Below are 21,097 nucleotides of genomic sequence, written 5' to 3' on the forward strand. Positions count from 1 at the left end.
AGACGGCCTACAAGGAGGAGGTGAGGGCCCTCGGAGTGTGGTGTCAGGAAAATAACCTCACACTCAACGTCAACAAAACTAAGGAGATGATTGTGGACTTCAGGAAACAGCAGAGGGAACACCCCCCCATCCACATCGATGGAACAGTAGTGGAGAGGGTAGCAAGTTTTAAGTTCCTCGGCATACACATCACAGTCAAACTGAATTGGTCCACTCACACAGACAGCATCGTGAGGAAGGCGCAGCAGCGCCTCTTCAACCTCAGGAGGCTGAAGAAATTCGGCTTGTCACCAAAAGCACTCACAAACTTCTACAGATGCACAATCGAGAGCATCCTGGCGGGCTCTATCACCGCCTGGTATGGCAACTGCACCGCCCTCAACCGTAAGGCTCTCCAGAGGGTAGTGAGGTCTGCACAACGCATCACCGGGGGCAAACTACCTGCCCTCCAGGACACCTACACCACCCGATGCTACAGGAAGGCCATAAAGATCATCAAGGACATCAACCACCCGAGCCACTGCCTGTTCACCCCGCTGTCATCCAGAAGGCGAGGTCAGTACAGGTGCATCAAAGCTGGGACCGAGAGACTGAAAAACAGCTTCTATCTCAAGGCCATCAGACTGTTAAACAGCCACCACTAACATTGAGTGGCTACTGCCAACACACTGTCAATGACACTGACTCTACTCCAGCCACTTTAACAATGGGAATTGATGGGAAATGATGTAAATATATCACTAGCCACTTTAAACAATGCTACCTTATATAATGTTTACTTACCCTACATTATTCATCTCATATGCATACGTAGATACTGTACTCTATATCATCGACTGCATCCTTATGTAATACATGTATCACTAGCCACTTTAACTATGCCACTTGGTTTACATACTCATCTCATATGTATATACTGTACTCGATATTATCTACTGTATCTTGCCTATGCTGCTCTGTACCATCACTCATTCATATATCCTTATGTACATATTCTTTATCCCCTTACACTGTGTATAAGACAGTAGTTTTTTGGAATTGTTAGTTAGATTACTTGCTTGTTATTACTGCATTGTCGGAACTAGAAGCACAAGCATTTCGCTACACTCGCATTAACATCTGCTAACCATGTGTGTATGTGACAAATAAAATTTGATTTGATTTGATTTGATTTAGGAGGGGTGGGTGCTGAAGGCAGTTGTTTACAAAGCTGTACGTTGACACGGAGACAGAGAGAGCACACTGACTGCTATACTGGCAACTCACTCCAACTCACTTTACTTTCCTGTTCCAGACAACCTTCAGAGGTCATATGAAACCTATCAACACAACCAGAACAAGGTACATAAAGTACATAGTGTCCTGTAACAGACAGTGTTTTCCAGCCACTGACTGACTCTGAAAACCCTGAAGCAGTCAACCAGAGTGTCACACAACTACTCCAGATTAAATGGACTATTATGTATTTAAATGCAAATTCAAAGGTGGGTTGTCTTCTATGATTGGGTTCCAAAGCTAGCTCCTGGCCTTTGGGTGGCCCTGTAAAACCTAACTTCCGTAAGTATGACCACATCAATCCCAGAATGCATTGCTCCTGGCTGCTTTATTGCTATGATACAATACGATACCTTTATTTTTAGCTGCTCAATGGGAAACAGCAGAGTGATGACAGGTATTACACTGAAGATGGAACACACTGTCACTATCTCTTTCCTGTGCTGAGAGATGAAGGGTGCAGTGAAAGGGATGGGGGCTTAAAACCCATCAATGCTCTGCATGCGGTCATTGGGGATATTGATGAGCACACTCCGTTTGATACACATACCTAGCTACATTGTCAAGGCCAGAGAGGCGTGAAGCTCGCACTGAATGCTGGGAGACTAAACATAACGTGTGTCCCCCTCTCCTGCCTCGCTGTGCAGGTGATGAATAGGCCTAGCGCTGGGCTCAGTTCTGTGACACTGTAACACCACACGAGGAGTTAGTCATGAATCTTTGTTTCCTGTCCATAAATTGCTGCTGCACCAACACCTCTCTCTCTCTCTCTCTCTCTCTCTCTCTCTCTCTCTCTCTCTCTCTCTCTCTCTCTTTGTTTGACCTAGGATCTATAAGCATTGCGACAGACAGAGCCTTCGTCACTCACAGACTGAGAGCAGAGTTACTGCGGCAGCAATGTCACGTCCTTGTCCATTCTGCCATTCTTCCCCTGAATACTATATTGAGAAGTCTCATTAGTCATTCCTGACTGTCTGTTGGAGTGGTGTTCAGTACGAACAGAGAGAGAATGTCAGAGTGTAACCTGGGACTACACCATTGACACAGAACACATGTTAGTCTCCAGCCACAACAAGCCAGCCCTGAGACACAACACAACATACACAACCAAACATCACAAGAAATTAAATAAAAACAACAAGCCTGGTTGTTGTTATCACACAGAGGGATCACCACCAGCTGTGACCTGAAGAGTTCAGCAAAGCACTTTGTAAGATTGCTAAAGACCACTTAACTTGGCAATGCTGCCAGACAGGGATGAGGACAGCACCAGGCAGACTGACACAGTGACTCAGATCTCTAACTGCCCTGCCATGATTCTTCAGTACAGAAATGGCTGAGGGGCAGGCCTGGACATGACTTACCCCTAGTAACTACATGTATATGACAAAGAGCCCATGTGAGGTGAACAACCAGGAGAGCAACAGAGAGGCTGAGTAGAGGAGAGATGGTACTGTGTACTTATGGTACTAGATGGTACTGTGTACTGCACTGCTGACGGAGACAAACAACACAGTACTTTAACGGAAAGAACAAGTGAGGGAGCAGGTTTTAAACTGCAATAGGAGCGGGTGTAGTATGCACCGTCAACTGCTGTGTTGTGGTAGCATTGTAGAACTGTTTGTTATCCATCAAAGACTACTGGAAGGAAGTGAGGACTTGTATGCAATATTACATTTATTTCAGAGTGAGATGGCATGGAAGAAAAATAACTAAGCCAACTAAGTAGTTTTATTTTGCTCTTATCAATTGTTATATTTAAATATGGCTATTTATTTCCCAGAGGGCAACCCTTATACTGTATAATGTAACAGAAAGAAAATAACAGAGAAATAAACAAAAATCCATATCTTAGCGTGTGCATTTTTTAAAAATTAAAATGCTTTCTTCCATTAATTCTCACATTGATCCCCAGCAAAAGATAATACATTATTCTGTGAATTCAGAGTTTCCTCGTAATGGCAATCATTTATCAGCAGCCTCCCTCCCTCAAGCTGAAGCCCACATTACCATCTCATCCTCCTATGAGGAATTAAAAACATATTCTACCCCCACTCAGACAGCACTTATCAATTATCAAAAGCCAATAAATCTACAACAAAGACACTATAAAGATACTACAACATGAATTATACAGGTAACTGACAAAATACAGGAAACACCAACATAAAGTGTCTTACGAGGGCATTGGGCCACCACAGGTCAGAACAGATTCAATGCACCTTGGCATAGATTCTACAAGTGTCACGCCTACTCCCGCTCTCCCTCTCTGGCGCTCGAGGGTGCCAGGCTGCCTTTCATTACGCACACCTGTCACCATCTTTACGCACAGCAGCGCTCATTGGACTCACCTGGACTCCTTCCCTTTGTTGATTGCCCCGTCTATAACTGTCTGCTCCCCCGGTTGTTCCCTGTGTCAGCATTAATGATGTTATGTGTACACATCCAGACACCATCCTGTCCTGTTCCATGTCTGTCGCCATCAAATGTTCACTCCCTGTACCTGCTTCTCGTCTCTACCAGCGTCGACCCTTACAACAAGTGTCTAGCACACTATTGGAGGGATGTGACGCCATTCGTCCACAAGAAATTCCATATTTGGTGTTTTGTTGATGGTGGTGGAAAACAGTCTCAGGCGCCACTCCAGAATCTCACAGAAATGTTCAATTGGGTTGAGATCTGGTAACAGACACAGCCATGGCATATAGTTTACATCCTTTACATGCTTATCAAATAATTCAGTGACAACTTATGCCCTGTGGATGGATGTCATCCTATGAGGACATAGCCCTGGTAGCCAAAATAATGGCCTGCCCAGCATTTTTATACATGACCTTAAGCATTATGGGATGTTAATGGCTTAATTAATTCAGGAAGCACACATGCGTGGAAGAACCTGCTTTTAATATACTTTGTTTCCGTCATTTGCTCAAGTGTTTCCATTATTTTGGCAGTTACATCAATATATACACCCAGGGACATTTCCGCTCGACATTAGTGGAGAAATGGAGGGGTTGGAGTAATGAAAGCTTGGCAACAGAGACGTGTTTTAAGGGAACAAAACAGTTTTCTACTGTCATTTGCTGTGGTTGATATTAATTGTGATTACAGGATGGCACTGTAAAATGTGAAACCCATTTCTATTTTTCAATTTTAGTCTGTTTCCTCTTAATCTATAAAAGCTCTGTTCCTAACACCAAATCAAATTGCCATGACCTCAGCCTGGTACGATTGGTTTGCCCAACACAACCTCCAAACACAATCCTTACAAAACCCTTTCCAGACTTTGGGGCTTTCACCAGAGACAGCAAGCCTTGTTTGGTGGATCTATTGGGGAATAATTATGATGATTGAGTCTTGAAGTCTACATCACAGAGATATACAGTGTATGATAGAGGCGGAGATGAGGGTGATGGTTCTGTTGCTTTGTTCTCTGGTTCTGCTTCTCAAAGCAGAGAGCCTCTGTAGATTAATTGATTGTGAAATAATGAGAGCTCTTTACCAATCCACATTAAAGGACTCATCCAGTCTCATCTGCCTGTTTTCCCTCCTTTTCTTCGCCTGTCTTTCTGCCCCTTTTGTGTTCAATCCTTTTCTCTTTCTCTTCCTCCTCCTCAACCATAACCCTCTTATGTCCAATAGTCTCCTCTGTCTCTCTATTCTTACTTTCCCTCTTTGCCTAATTAATGAGGTTCATGTATTCTATGCCATTAACACTAATATCCCCCACTGGGTAGGCCTAGAGCAGCAGAGAGATATCAAAGAGCCAGAACAAAGGGAGGAGACAATGGATGATCTGGCATCGGCGCTGGTCTGACACTGCTGGGAGTTCTCTCCTACAGAATGAATTCTGAAGAAAAATTGGTTATTGGGCCACGGCCACCCAACTTTTCTTAACTTTTTCTTTCATTATAGCACTTAGTCATGTCAATATGCATAATGTTAACCTACGACAAGGAAATTACATTTTAGAAACATTTTATTTAACTAAGCTTCTTTTAACTCGGGAGACAAAAAAAAAATGTTTTAAAAACAGAGCGCCTTCGTACTCGCCAAGAAGAACATTATGGTGACATTACTCATGAGGAAACCTTCTCTCCCCATTCACACACAGACTGGAGATGACTCATTCCCTTATGTCCTCCCAGGCTTGCCAAACACATAGCCGTGGACTGGCAAGCTAAATAAATAATGGGTGAAGCATAAACAAATGAAGGCAAGGTGACGCACAGAGACAGTGAGAGAGCTACTCATTAGGCTGGGAACCAGAGAAACTACACCAGTGGGACACCTGGGCAGGGAGCAGGGAAGAGCGATGATTGGAGGGGAGGTAACGGAATATTTGAGATGGCCCTGGGAAATGTTTTAATCAAGTTGGCAGCACTAGTGCTGGCCTGGAGGGCGGGGACAGGAAGGGGCTGGAAGGCAAGTGAAGGGGGTAATGGATGGAGTGACTTTGATACAGGTGGTTTTGTGGATCATTAAACAGAAATTAGTTACTGTATTTGGTATTTTGAATACTAACACCATATATAGAAGGAACACATTTTTATTTTAAGATGAGACTGAAGATTTAAGTGGTTAAGGTTTGGCGACAATGAGCACAGTGGGCAGTTCTGGGAACTGTACTTGAATGACAAAAGTGAGATGCAGACATAATCACAGTCATTTTCACCAACCACCGGCTCTCCAAACCCAAATGAAGTCCACACATCCACCCAGTGGAAAGAGGAAGTCACTTTAAATAAGTCTACATTGTAGAAAAATACAATGAAAAGACACAGCTGTCATTTCAAAGCTTTGTTGTGCAGTCTGTTGCACACTTCTTTCCACAGCTATCTTATTAAATGATGAGCTCTGAACAGCAACATTAATAGGAGAGTATCTATCTGCCATAGTCAGAGGCATCCATTGGCCAGCTACTCACCCTGAGTGTTTGAGGAGATCTAGGTGGAGCTCCGACAATGTCCACCTGTGCCATGTCATCAGCCTGCTCGTTGACCCCGTGGATAAACATGACAGTGCCGCTGTCCATCATGTCTCGTCTGGCCACCAGGTTCATCTCCTCGTCCACCTGGAAGTCCGGGTGGGACACCTCGAACGCCAAGCCCTCATTCCCCGCACAGTCATCAAAGAACACTGTGAGAGAGAGAAAGAGAGAGAGAGAGAGAGAGAGAGAGAGAGAGAGCGAGGGAGAAACAAAAAACCACAGCTATTACCAACACTGTTTAGACAGCTTTTCTACATGGTTGCGTTGCGTTCCTGTGCATTCCAGGGTCTCTACCTATTCTACATATCTGCATGTGCTGTCTCTGATCAGCAGTAGTCTCTTCTAAGGTTCAGTGATCTCTATGCATGAGCAACGTCACAGGAATGACCAAGGTTAGCTATTCAAAGGCGATAACCTTAGGTTCCCTCTCTGTCAATTACAAATAAACACAGGCACAGATACACGCACATATCCGCATCTGCTAATGCTGTACCTTCTATTCATAAGTATGCTGTGTGAGTGTGATTGTTTGCTTTCATTTAATAGCCATCATTAACACTTCAATGAGCTTTTATCAAAGCCATGTGCTTTGCCTAAATGTCCCTCTCCACCCCTCACCATCCACTTGCTGCCATTCCATGTCTTTACCAGGGACATGGTGTGGTAAATAAGATGTCCATGAGCCATCTCACTCTGTGTGAGTGTGTGCGTGCGTGTGTGCATGCCTGCATGCGTGTGTGTGTATGCCACCCTGTACACATATGTGTAAAATGCCATTGTCGTCTGACAGAGAGATAGCGCCACTCCACCATGGTTTATCTTCTCTGATCGTGTTGATCCTATCCTTATCTTGCTTTGCCACACTCCCCTTCCTGGCCCATCAAGTACCCTTCCCTCAACCCCCCTCACCCCTCCACTGTGAGGAGCCCAAGAGGAAGGTGGTGGGGGTGAGAAGACAATACCTCCGTTTGGACTGTAGACTCTTTGACTTGTCTTGAATGAGAGTTATCACATACTGCCTCAGGCATGAACATAACCTTATACCACTTCATGATTAAATGGTCTGATTCAATTTGAGATCATAGTTGTTTGAAAAACATGATGTTTTCTGGGATATCCATATATTTGAATCAAATCAAATTGTATTTTTCACATGCTTCGTAAACAATAGGTGTAGACATACAGTGAAATGCTAACTTAATCCTTTCCCAATAATGCAGATTTAAAGATTGAAATTAAAACTATAAACTAAAAATAGACAGTGACACAAGGAATAAATACTCAGTGAATAACAAATTACAATAAGGAGTAAAAATAACATGGCTATATACAGGGAGTAGCAGTTCTGGGTGGATGTGCAGGGGTACGAGGTAATTGATACTGTTTCCTGAAATCTGAGCCAGCAGTGGCTAGGTTAATAACAACACCATTTACAAATGAGCCCAATCCTCCTCAGAAGGAATCCACTGCTGCTGCTTTATGGAAAATCCCTTTGCTTTACAGTCGGGACAATGTTCTACATAATACATCCATAATAAATGAATTTCCTCTTTTCTTCTATTCTCTACATAACAGAAATATCCTTAGCAGCGTATACTCCCTAGCCCTGGGAACTCTTAAACTGAAGAACACTGAACATCTCATCTGCACATTCTGTTTATAATGGAGAGCCAAGGACAGTCTTCAATACAGTGCCCTCGGATAAAACTGACTCTCAAGTGGGAAGCATGGGAAAGCACTCCTTTTTAGTTTACCCATGAATCAACCTATATTCCTGCTCTCAACAGCTTATAATACTCACATTAAATGTACATGTACATCTGGTGGCACTTCCAGCAACCCTGGGCCAGATGCTGAGCTAATTGTAGTGTTGTACATTTAATGTTGAAAAACCCTCTTTAAACTCTCATTACCACTTATTATCAAACAGTTGGAGCTACGCTTTCATTCCATTCAACCACCATGGTAACCCATTGCAACAATTAGCACCTGTTGCTTAACTGCAGAAAATGACACACCTTAATTATTATCTTTTTTTTTTTTTTTTTTTTGAAAACAGTATATCATTTGTAAAGCGAGAGGTTAAGCGGTTGGTAGGATCATCAACACACACAATCGCCATCTGTAATTATGACAAAAAGCCAAATACACCCAAACAAACACCCAAACACACCCAGCTGTCCATGCAGATATTATGATGTGCAGCGGGCCATAAAAGACAGGTTATATGGAGGGAGGCCAGGTTTTACGAGGATGGCTGGCACACTGTGACACTGACAGTGCAGTGACAGAAGGGACATGATGAGGGGTTGATGAACAGTTACAGCTACATGGTGGTGTGTCTCATGTGCAGCGATGTTCTGTTCTGGGCCTCCCACTGATCACTGTAACACTAACAAGCCCACCCTGCCCTGCCAACGTCCCTGTCATTAGAATTACTGGCATTATGAGGAACGGGGGGCACAGCAGAACACACTGGCTGTGCATCTATAAAAATGGATTATCCTACGTTTATTTCAGTCCCTTTCTTTATCTCTCTCTCCCTCGCTCCCCCCTCCCCTCTCTATTTCTTCTCCTGTCTTAGTCAGTCTGTACTGTAGGTTGGGGGGGATCTATGAATGCTGCCATAATAAGATCAATGCCTTTTTGTTGTGGACAGAAGATAAAGGAGATGGAAGGAAGTCTTCCTCCAACATTGATGAAGCCTGTTTTAGGCCCTCAGCAGTGTGTCTCCTGTGTTTGTTGTGTGAAGCTGAACTGGGTCTCTCCTTCTTGCAGACTCTCTACACCTCAGGACCATCTGAAATTGGAAAACTCTACAGTTAGTGCTGTGTGCCTACCAAATCAATAGGAATCAAATCTATCAACGTACTCGCTCAATGCACTTAACCTTTTCAACTCTGTTGTGGGGCCTTTTTATCGCTTTCTCCACCACAGCCACTTTAAATCTCCCCTCTGGCCACAATCACACACTCACTCTGTCTATGGACTGACAGGAGAGGAGGGAAAGAAAGGCAAGGCTTCACCATGCCAGTAGAGGTTGAGAGAGTCAACAGAACTCCATTTCTATATTCAATTCTCATTGCTAACAAAAAGCATGGCAGGTAGGTAGCCTAGTGGTTAGAGTGTTGGGTCAGTAACCGAAAGGTTGTTGGATCGAATCCCTGAGCTGACAAGGTCAAACTCTGTTGTTCTACCCCTGAACAAGGCAGTTAACCCACTGTTCCCCAGTAGGCAGTCATTGTAAATAAGAACTTGTTCTTAACTGACTTGCCTAGTTAAATAAAATAAAAATGTTAATTTCTATCCCCATACAACTCTTCATAGCCTGCAAACAGTGTCAGACATTTCAAAGGCAAGCAGCGAGCGTTTGATGGTAATTCTAATGTTGTCAGGTTTTGGGGGGATTTCAGCGGGAGCATGGCGGGATGTGCTTTGATGTCAAGTGACAATGGCATTGGCCCCCTCGTCCTCCAAGAAGTGGCTATGAGTTTAAACAGCACTGCACAACACGGATTAGCTGGCTAAAACCCCAAACTGAGAACTGTGTGGGCTTTCTTTTTTTTACAGTCACCCAATTTCACATGAGTTCCTTTTAGGCCATAAAACCAATCATGGTAATGTAAAATGGTGATCTGTCCTCTCATGACTGTGCTTGGTCCTTTAGGACACCGTAGCTAAGTAATATGGTATTACTGCATAGCTACTGAAAATCCCGCATGACACTTTCAGAATGGAATTAAATGTCATACATACGGTAGTATTTATGATTTGTACTTTTTGGAATTTAAGCCTACAAAATTATTCAAATTATGAACAGAGCTGCTCATTCAGCTAGTTATGGCAGATGTTTAATTCCATTCAAAATGTCAATAAATCATTTATAAACCAAATTGCTGGGTTCATTACATGTAAGTAATGACTAGTAATGTAAACTTATTTTGAAGTATATGTCATACATATGGTAGTACTTACACGTCGTACTTTTGGGAATTTAAACCTGCAAAAATGTTCAAATATAAAATAGAGCTGCTTGTGCAGCTAGTTATTGCAGATGTTTAATTCCATTCGAAATGACAAGAAATCATTTCGAAACCAATTTGCCGGGGTCATTATATGTAAGTAATGTCAATGTATTTTGAGGCATCTGTCAATACTTCACCCGAAACAGTTTCTGTTTTCTCAAAACTCCTATGCCTTAATAAACAAATGGAGGTGTAGTTGTATATGATGCTTGACATTACCATCTCCTTTCATCTAACAAGCATTCTGATCATCCAACGCTGTCTCTTGAAAGCATTGCGGTTAGGTTGTGTGCATCCTAAAAGGGTACGGAAGAAACACAACAAGTCTTTGATAGGCTGTTGAGAAATAATTTTGAAGACAACAGGAAGCTTCAGATGTGTAACCTTTTCTGCTTGGCTTTGATCGAGGGAAATGGGATTACATCTAACAACTCATATTTACTTTTGGATTCCTTTTTATTGTCAGGCACGAAATACATTTTTTTTTATGTCAGGTAATAAGGTTTTCCTGCTCAGTGTTGTGAAGACAATTTTCTGCCTCCTAACTAAATGTCAAGATGTTATGATGGGGAGAGATGGGAATCTGGAGACTAATCTGAAAGGTGACAGTGTCTGCATCAGAGCTGATAGCTGTGTCCTATTAGAGTGTGCTCTGCCTCAAAAGGCCTCGCAAAATCATGTCGCTAAGTAATCCGGCATTACAGCGCTGTGCTGCTTTTGAAACTTTTGAAACGTAATTCCATTTACTGCCAGAGTTTCTCATTTGTGAGGAGCATTGTGTACAACACACACAGCCTTTAAGCGGGAACAAGGCTGTGCTTCTACTGTGAGCAGAACGTCCCAGGAGGCTTTCACACCAGGGTCTCACTGTTAGGAGGACATTTAGAGAGCTGGAATCTGAGGATTTCAGACAAGTTCTCCAAAAAGTAGAAGCAGCATGTCTGATTCCATATCAAACTTCTCTGATGCTTAATCTCCCTTTCTTCTCATTTTCTTCTCTCTCTATCTGTCTCTCTTGTGCTTTTGCAATCTCTCTCTTTTGGTCCCTGCTTCTCTCTCTCTTGCTCTCTTTCTTTTGCTCTCTCTCCTTCTATTTCTCTCTCTTACTCTCTCCAAAATATGAAATATGGTCGATGAAGATAAGTTCAAACAGACCACTGATCTTAGTGTAGCTCTAGGGACTGAAAACACAGTCCAAGCCAGGAAACAGAACAGGCAGACCATAAGAAAATGAGAAACTGAAGTGATTTAAATCATACATTTGAATAACATCTGACTGGCACAAAATCACTGTAATCAAATCAAATCACATGAAATTGTTTTTTTCACATGCTTCGTAACCAACAGGTGTAAACTAACAATGAAATGCTTACTTACGGGTACTTTTCCAACAATGCATAGTTAATATAAAAATGTAAATAAGTATAATAATAGAAATAGTGTCACAAAGAACAAATACACAGTGAATAACGAATAAGAACAACGAGTAAAAAATAACATGGCTATCTATAGGGAGTACAAGCACCGAGTCAATGTGCAGGGGTACGGGGTAATTGAGGTAGCTATGTACATAGAAGTAGGCATAAAGTCACTAGGCAACAGGATAGATAATAGACAGTAACAGAAGCGTATGTGTGTGAGTGTGAAAGTGTGTGTGAGTGTGAAAGTGTGTATGAGTGTGTGTGTGTGGCAGTATATAGTATATATATTTTTTTGTGCGCATGTTGTGTGTGTGGACGTATGTAGTGTTTGTGTGTGTATGTGTGTGTTGGGTTGTCAGTGTAAATATGTGTGAGTGTGTCGGCAGAGTCCAGTGTGTGTGGGCGTATGTAGTGTTTGTGTGTGTATGTGTGTGTTGGGTTGTCAGTGTAAATATGTGTGAGTGTGTGGGTAGAGTCCAGCGTGTGTGCATGGAGTCAGTGCAAGAGAGTTAGTGCAAAAAAAGGGTCAATGCAGGTAGTCCAGGTAGCCATTTGATTAGCTATTTAGCAGTCTTGTTTAGCAGCCTTATGGCTTGGTGATAGAAGCTGTTGAGGTTCCTTTTGGTTCCAGACTTGGTGCACTGGTACCACTTGCTGTGCGGTAGCAGAGAGAACAGTCTATGGCTTGGGTGTCTGGAGTTTTTGACAATTCTTTGAGCCTTCCTCTGACACCGCCTGGTATAGAGGTCCTGGATGGCAGTGAGCTTGGTCACAATGATGTACAGGGCCGTACTCTGTAGCACCTTGCAGTTGGGTGCCTTGCAGTTGCCGTACCAAGCGTGATGCTGCCAGTCATAATGCCCTCAATGGTGCAGCTCTAGAACTTTTTAAGGATCTGAGGGCCCATGCCTCATTTCTTCAGCTACCTGAGGGGGGAAAAGGCACTGTCGTGCCCTATTCACAATTGTGTGGTTGTGTGTGGTCCATGTTAGTTTCTTAGTGATACTGAGAAACTTGAAGTTCTCAACCCGCTCCACTAAAGCCCCATTGATGTGGATGTGGATGTGGATGTATCTAAAAAATAGGATCTGTGAGAAAATCTAAGGGTTTTTTATAGAATTCTAAATGAATTACTAATAATAATAATCGCTTTGTTTAAAAAGTAACAATATTTTGGAGATTTTGTTTTCATTCAATCTAGAGTGAGTGAGAAAAAGGCAATTCTTGAACAAGGGGTGAGACATTCTCACCATATCACAGCTGTTAAAAGAACTGGACCAAGGTGCAGCGTGGTGAGTGTACATTTTCTCTTTTATTTGAAATGACGGCGACAAAACAATAAACAATACAAAACAAACCGTGCTGTTGCTGTTGCCCGTTACGGTTTGTTTTGTATTGTTTATTGTTTTGTCGCCGTCATTTCAAATAAAAGAGAAAATGTACACTCACCACGCTGCACCTTGGTCCAGTTAAGGCTATGTGCCATCAAACAAAGTTAACTTCCCAAAAACACAGGTGGGAAAAAGGGTACCTAAGTATGGTTCCCAATCAGAGACAACGATAGACAGCTGTCCCTGATTGAGAACCATACCCGGCCAAAACATATAAATAGAAAATCATAGAAACACAAAACATAGAATGCCCACCCCAACTCACGCCCTGACCAAACCAAAATAGAGACATAAAAAGGATCTCTAAGGTCAGGGCGTGACACACTAATTTGTAAATAAAGCCAGTTTGTTATTTAGAATTATTTATTTCGGGATAAACTTAACTTGATTATTTAGCAGACATCACTTGCATATATTCAGTTAACACATATATCTTAAGAATATCATGGAATATAATTTAACATTTTTGTTTCTCCATGCTTTTCTCAGAGAAGCACGGAAGAGTGCTGAAATAGACGTTTATAGCAGGAAGGCTATATATAACCATATTTTGGAGATAATTTCATTTTCAAAAAATTGACAGTGAGCGATTGTAATCTGAATAAAGGCCAAAATAATATTAATGAACGCCAAAATATAGCCCTGCTAATCCATAATGACGCTGTACAATGTGACCATGTGTGTTTGAAAGTGTCACACCCTGACCATAGTTTGCTTTGTATGTTTCTATGTTTTGGTTGGTCAGGGTGTGAGCTGGGTGGGCATTCTATGTTACATGTCTAGTTTGTCTAGTTCTATGTTTGGCCTGATATGGTTCTCAATCAGAGGATCTGATCAGATCCTGATCTGACAATCAGTCATTGTCTCTGATTGGGAACCATATTTAGGTATCCTGTTTGGTGTTGGGTTTTGTGGGTGATTGTCCTTAGTGTCTTGATGTCCTTGTTCTGTGTGTATGTGCACCAGTATTAGGCTGTTTCGGTTTCGTTACGTTTATTGTTTTGTAGTGTTTGTATTTAGATTTGTGTTGCTTCGGTTTAATAAACATGGATCGCAATCTACACGCCGCATTTTGGTCCGACTCTCTTTCCCATACAGAAAACCGTTACAGAATCACCCACCACAACAGGACCAAGCGGCGTGGTAACGGGCAACAGCAACAGCGGCGCAAAGAGGAATGGACATGGGACGAGGTATTGGACGGCAAGGGTTGCTACACCTGGGAGGAGATCCTGGCGGGAAAGGATCACTTTCCATGGGAACAGGTGGAGGCAGCTAGGAGAGCAGAGGCAGACGAAGAGAGGAGCCGGCGATATGAGGGAGCACGGCTGGCAAGGAAGCCCGAGAGGCAGCCCCAAAAATGTATTGGGGGGGAGGCACACAGGAAGTGTGGTGAAGCCAGGTAGGAGACCTGCGCCAACTTCCTGTGCTTACCGGGGGGCTGGAGAGACCGGACAGGCACCGTGTTATGCTGTGAAGCGCACGGTGTCCCCAGTGCGGGTGCATAGCCCGGTGCGGTACATTCCAGCTCCGCGTATCGGCCGGGCTAGAGTGAGCATTGAGCCAAGTGCCATGAAGCCGGCTCTACGCATCTGGTCTCCAGTGCGTCTCCTTGGGCCGGCTTACATTGCACCAGCCTTGCGCATGGTGTCCCCGGTTCGCCTGCATAGCCCAGTGCGGGCTATTCCACCTCGCCGCACTGGCAGGGCGACCGGGACCATTCAACCGGGTAAGGTTGGGCAGGCTCAGTGCTCAAGAGCTCCAGTGCGCCTGCACGGTCCGGTCTATCCGTCAGCACCTCCACGCACCAGCCCTCCGGTGGCAGCCCCCCGCACCAGGCTGTCTCTCCGGCTCATCCTTACAGGGGCTCCCTCTCCAGCGCTGCCGGAGTCTCCCGCCTATCCGGCGCTACCAGAGCCTTCCTCCTCTCCAGCGCTGCCGGAGTCTCCTGCCTCTCCGGCGCTACCAGAGCCTTCCTCCTCTCCAGCGCCGCCTGAGCCACCAGTCTGCCCAGCGCCGCCTGAGCCGCCCGTCTGCCCAGCGCCGCCAGTGCCGCCCGTCTGCCCAGTGCCGCCCATCTGCCGCCCGTCTGCCCAGTGCCGCCCGTCTGCCCAGCGCCGCCAGTGCCGCCCGTCTGCCCAGCGCCGCCAGTGCCGCCCGTCTGCCCAGCGCCGCCAGTGCCGCCCGTCTGCCCAGCGCCGCCAGTGCCGCCCGTCTGCCCAGCGCCGCCAGTGCCGCCCGTCTGCCCAGGAGCCGCCAGTGCCGCCCGTCTGCCCAGGAGCCGCCAGTGTCGCCCGTCTGCCCAGGAGCCGCCAGTGCCGCCCGTCTGCCCAGGAGCCGCCAGTCAGCCAGGGGCCGCCAGTCAGCCAGGGGCCGCCAGTGCCGCCAGTCAGCCAGGGGCCGGCAGTGCCGCCAGTCAGCCAGGGGCCGCCGCTGTCCCTCTGTCCCGAGCAGCCGCCCCTCTGTCCCGAGCAGCCGCCCCTCTGTCCCGAGCAGCCGCCCTCTGTCCCGAGCAGCCGCCCTCTGTCCCGAGCAGCCGCCCCTCTGTCCCGAGCTGCTGCCCCTCTGTCCCGAGCTGCCGCCCCTCTGTCCCGAGCTGCCGCCCCTCTGTCCATTGAGAAGAGTTGCCATGGTGAGGAGGCCACGGAAGCGGACAAGGTGGGGGACTAAGACTACGGTGAAGTGGGGGCCACGTCCAGCACCAGAGCCGCCACCGCGGACAGATGCCCACCCAGACCCTCCCCTATAGGTTCAGGTTTTGCGGCCGGAGTCCGCACCTTGGGGGTACTGTCACACCCTGACCATAGTTTGCTTTGTATGTTTCTATGTTTTGGTTGGTCAGGGTGTGAGCTGGGTGGGCATTCTATGTTACATGTCTAGTTTGTCTAGTTCTATGTTTGGCCTGATATGGTTCTCAATCAGAGGCAGGTGTTTGTCATTGTCTCTGATTGGGAACCATATTTAGGTAGCCTGTTTGGTGTTGGGTTTTGTGGGTGATTGTCCTTAGTGTCTTGATGTCCTTGTTCTGTGTGTATGTGCACCAGTATTAGGCTGTTTCGGTTTCGTTACGTTTATTGTTTTGTAGTGTTTGTATTTAGATTTGTGTTGCTTCGGTTTAATAAACATGGATCGCAATCTACACGCCGCATTTTGGTCCAACTCTCTTTCCCATACAGAAAACCGTTACAGAATCACCCACCACAACAGGACCAAGCGGCGTGGTAACGGGCAACAGCAACAGCGGCGCAAAGAGGAATGGACATGGGACGAGGTATTGGACGGCAAGGGTTGCTACACCTGGGAGGAGATCCTGGCGGGAAAGGATCACTTTCCATGGGAACAGGTGGAGGCAGCTAGGAGAGCAGAGGCAGACGAAGAGAGGAGCCGGCGATATGAGGGAGCACGGCTGGCAAGGAAGCCCGAGAGGCAGCCCCAAAAATGTATTGGGGGGGAGGCACACAGGAAGTGTGGTGAAGCCAGGTAGGAGACCTGCGCCAACTTCCTGTGCTTACCGGGGGGCTGGAGAGACCGGACAGGCACCGTGTTATGCTGTGAAGCGCACGGTGTCCCCAGTGCGGGTGCATAGCCCGGTGCAGTACATTCCAGCTCCGCGTATCGGCCGGGCTAGAGTGAGCATTGAGCCAAGTGCCATGAAGCCGGCTCTACGCATCTGGTCTCCAGTGCGTCTCCTTGGGCCGGCTTACATTGCACCAGCCTTGCGCATGGTGTCCCCGGTTCGCCTGCATAGCCCAGTGCGGGCTATTCCACCTCGCCGCACTGGCAGGGCGACCGGGACCATTCAACCGGGTAAGGTTGGGCAGGCTCAGTGCTCAAGAGCTCCAGTGCGCCTGCACGGTCCGGTCTATCCGTCAGCACCTCCACGCACCAGCCCTCCGGTGGCAGCCCCCCGCACCAGGCTGTCTCTCCGGCTCATCCTTACAGGGGCTCCCTCTCCAGCGCTGCCGGAGTCTCCCGCCTATCCGGCGCTACCAGAGCCTTCCTCCTCTCCAGCGCTGCCGGAGTCTCCTGCCTCTCCGGCGCTACCAGAGCCTTCCTCCTCTCCAGCGCCGCCTGAGCCACCAGTCTGCCCAGCGCCGCCTGAGCCGCCCGTCTGCCCAGCGCCGCCAGTGCCGCCCGTCTGCCCAGTGCCGCCCATCTGCCGCCCGTCTGCCCAGTGCCGCCCGTCTGCCCAGCGCCGCCAGTGCCGCCCGTCTGCCCAGCGCCGCCAGTGCCGCCCGTCTGCCCAGCGCCGCCAGTGCCGCCCGTCTGCCCAGCGCCGCCAGTGCCGCCCGTCTGCCCAGGAGCCGCCAGTGCCGCCCGTCTGCCCAGGAGCCGCCAGTGTCGCCCGTCTGCCCAGGAGCCGCCAGTGCCGCCCGTCTGCCCAGGAGCCGCCAGTCAGCCAGGGGCCGCCAGTCAGCCAGGGGCCGCCAGTGCCGCCAGTCAGCCAGGGGCCGGCAGTGCCGCCAGTCAGCCAGGGGCCGCCGCTGTCCCTCTGTCCCGAGCAGCCGCCCCTCTGTCCCGAGCAGCCGCCCCTCTGTCCCGAGCAGCCGCCCCTCTGTCCCGAGCAGCCGCCCCTCTGTCCCGAGCAGCCGCCCCTCTGTCCCGAGCTGCCGCCCCTCTGTCCCGAGCTGCCGCCCCTCTGTCCCGAGCTGCCGCCCCTCTGTCCATTGAGAAGAGTTGCCATGGTGAGGAGGCCACGGAAGCGGACAAGGTGGGGGACTAAGACTACGGTGAAGTGGGGGCCACGTCCAGCACCAGAGCCGCCACCGCGGACAGATGCCCACCCAGACCCTCCCCTATAGGTTCATGTTTTGCGGCCGGGGGGGGGTACTGTCACACCCTGACCATAGTTTGCTTTGTATGTTTCTATGTTTTGGTTGGTCAGGGTGTGAGCTGGGTGGGCATTCTATGTTACATGTCTAGTTTGTCTAGTTCTATGTTTGGCCTGATATGGTTCTCAATCAGAGGCAGGTGTTTGTCATTGTCTCTGATTGGGAACCATATTTAGGTAGCCTGTTTGGTGTTGGGTTTTGTGGGTGATTGTCCTTAGTGTCTTGATGTCCTTGTTCTGTGTGTATGTGCACCAGTATTAGGCTGTTTCGGTTTTCGTTACGTTTATTGTTTTGTAGTGTTTGTATTTAGATTTGTGTTGCTTCAGTTTAATAAACATGGATCGCAAATCTACACGCCGCATTTTGGTCCAACTCTCTTTCCCATACAGAAAACCGTTACAGAAAGAGTATTTTCCAGTAAGCATCAATTTGTTTTCCTTCATTAGACAACTTTGTTGCAATATTTCTGTTATTCAGTGATATTTATTTCCATAGTAATTCGCTATGGATCCATAACTAAAACAATATCCGCATATTGAAAGTGTATTTGTATCATTATATTATAAATGAAAGCATAAAGATAATGATGAAGAAATACAGTACTGTACAGTATACGCTTTTACATTTGGATTTTAAAGCATTTAAAGCATTTTGAAGATATAATCCACCTGCATTTGTTTATTAGGCTACTGTGATTCCATATGTGTTATTTCATAGTTGTGATGTCTTCACTATTATTCTACAATATAGAAAATAGTAAAAAATAAAGAAAAATCCTGAAATGAGTAGATGTGTGTAAACTTTTGATTTGTACTTGCTTAATTCATTTGATTCATATTATGGTGTTTTCTATTCCAAGAAAAACAAAAAACCCTCTGGGTTTCCGTTAGGATGGAACGGAAAATATTGCGCTGTACAACGTGACGGTTGTCAGTATAGTACTGGGCTATTTAGCTAAATAATCCCCATGTCGTGCAGGCAGGGCACACAGGAGATTGGGTTTCAATTCCCCGACGGAGAGGAAGAAGTTGGCTGTCCTTGTAAATAAGAATTTGTTCTTAACTGACTTGCCTAGTTAAATAAAGGTTACACTTAGAGAATAACATTTCTGCACCCTCATTTTTTAATTCTAGTCTCACCAATACCCAAACGGAGATGAAGTGAACATAACCAACTCATTGATTTATCAAGACCAGCCCCATGCTTGAGCAGAGCAGCGCGAAACTGTGCTAAAATAGTTGTAGGCTATTGCTTCAAATCCTATTGCTTCTAACTTCAATATGCTCTTTAAATAGATAAGACCTACACCACTTTTAACATCACATTACTCAACACTAGTGAGACTCATGTTGCCTACGGTAGGCCTATAGTATATCGAAAAATATGAGGTGACTCTCCGCCAATAATTACATATAGAAGATATTTCTGTAATTCAGTGATATTTATTCCCATAGTAATTTGTTATGGATCCATAACTAAATAAACATCAGCATTTTGAAAGAGTATTTTATATCATTATTTTATTAATGAAAGCATAAAGATGCCATTATTAGTTACACTGTTTTAGTTTGAACATGCAGACTGGCACTAAGAACAGAACCGTGGGAACGTTTCCCTAGTCAACACCATTATTAAGTGCAATAACCCTTAAAAATTTTTGAAAATAATTGTGTTTTTAAATCATGTAAAAAGACCATTCTTGAACTTGGGGTGAGACATAGTTACTAATTTGTAAATAAAGCCCGTTTGTTATTTAGAATGATTTAGTTCTGTTTTTAGAGGGAGAAAAACCAAAAACCTACAGTCATCTCATGGGTCTCCCAGTTGAGGCCAGCATGGGAATTGAATCAGCATCTGTATCATCACAGCTTGCACTGCTAAGCAGTGTCTTAGACCATTGTGCCACTCAGGGGCCGTACAATGTGACCGGTCGGGAGTGGCCTACAGTACTACAGTAAGAGCAAAATAAAAGAATAAAAACCTTAGTATAACAACAGTTTTAGTAAGTAATACTGAAGTCGTGCACAATTATAAGTTTCTATTTAGGTTTATGTCGCCCATTCATTGTCAGTTAGAGACACAGTAGGACCCAAAAGCATAATCAGTGCTCTAACTCCCCTTTAGCACTGGTCTGGAGCAATGAAGTGGTAACGCAGGGTACCGTACTTAACCACAAATTACCTCTAAATCCCACGGCGTAAGCTCACAACTTTTAATGGAGGAACCACTGTTGGTATTTATTTTGTCCAGGTAGGTGAAGGCAGTGTGGAATGTAATAGAGATTACGTTATCTGTGGATTTGTTGGGGCGGTATGCAAATTGGAGTGGGTTCAGGATGTCTAGGATGATGGTGTTGATGTGACCAGCTTTTCAAAGTATTTAATGGTTATAGATGTGAGTGCTACAGGGAGATAGACATTTAGGCAGGTTACCTTGGCGTTGTTGGACATGGGGAGTACGGTGGTCTACTGGAAACAAGTTGGTATTACAGTCCGGATCAGGGATAAGTTGAAAATGTCAGTGAAGACATTTCCGACTTGTCCTCCCACTTGCTGAGTACATGTCCTGGTATTCCGTCTTGCCCCGCGGCCTTGCGAATGTTAACTTGTTTAAAGGTCTTACTCACATCGGCTATGGAGAGAAAGATCACATAGTCAGAGCAGGTGCTCTCACACATGGCTCAGTGTTGCTTGCCTCGAAGAGAGCATAGAAGGCATTTAGCTTGTTTGGTAGGCTAGCATCACTGAGCAGCTCGTGGCTGGGTTTCCTTTTGTAATCCGTCATAGTTTGAGGGCCTGCCACATCCATCGAGCATCAGCGCTGGCGTAGTAGGATTCGATCTTAGTCCTGTATTGACGCTTTCCCTGTTTAATGGCTCGTCGGAGGTCATAGCGGGATTTCTTATAAGCATCCGGATTAGTGTCCGTCCCTTGAAAGCGGCAGCTTTAGCCTTTAGCTCATTGCGGATGTTGCTTGTAATCTGGTTGGGATATGTACGTATGGTCACTGTGTTGACGACGGCGTCGATGCACATATTAATGACGCCGTTGACGGATGTGGTAAATCATCATCATGTTGAAGTCTCAAGTCAAGTCTCTCTGTGCCTTTTACAGTACATCTCTCCAGTGCACCTAGAGCAATAATATAGAAAGGCACGTAGAGA

The 21,097-nt window shown here is 46.0% G+C and overlaps 1 protein-coding gene across 2 annotated transcripts in view; it reads right to left on the reverse strand.

Annotated features, from left to right (window-relative positions):
* cdh13 (cadherin 13, H-cadherin (heart)) overlaps positions 1-21,097 on the reverse strand; it is a 527,392-nt gene that overhangs the window by 334,828 nt on the left and 171,467 nt on the right. For both annotated transcript variants that reach the window (XM_042301487.1, XM_042301486.1), the window contains exon 3: positions 6,203-6,414. In XM_042301487.1, the coding sequence (XP_042157421.1) occupies positions 6,203-6,414 (212 nt within the window). The remainder of the gene's footprint in view (positions 1-6,202; positions 6,415-21,097) is intronic.

Source organism: Oncorhynchus tshawytscha, linkage group LG19 (genome assembly GCF_018296145.1).
Source record: "Oncorhynchus tshawytscha isolate Ot180627B linkage group LG19, Otsh_v2.0, whole genome shotgun sequence".
Taxonomy (NCBI): Eukaryota; Metazoa; Chordata; class Actinopteri; order Salmoniformes; family Salmonidae; genus Oncorhynchus; species Oncorhynchus tshawytscha.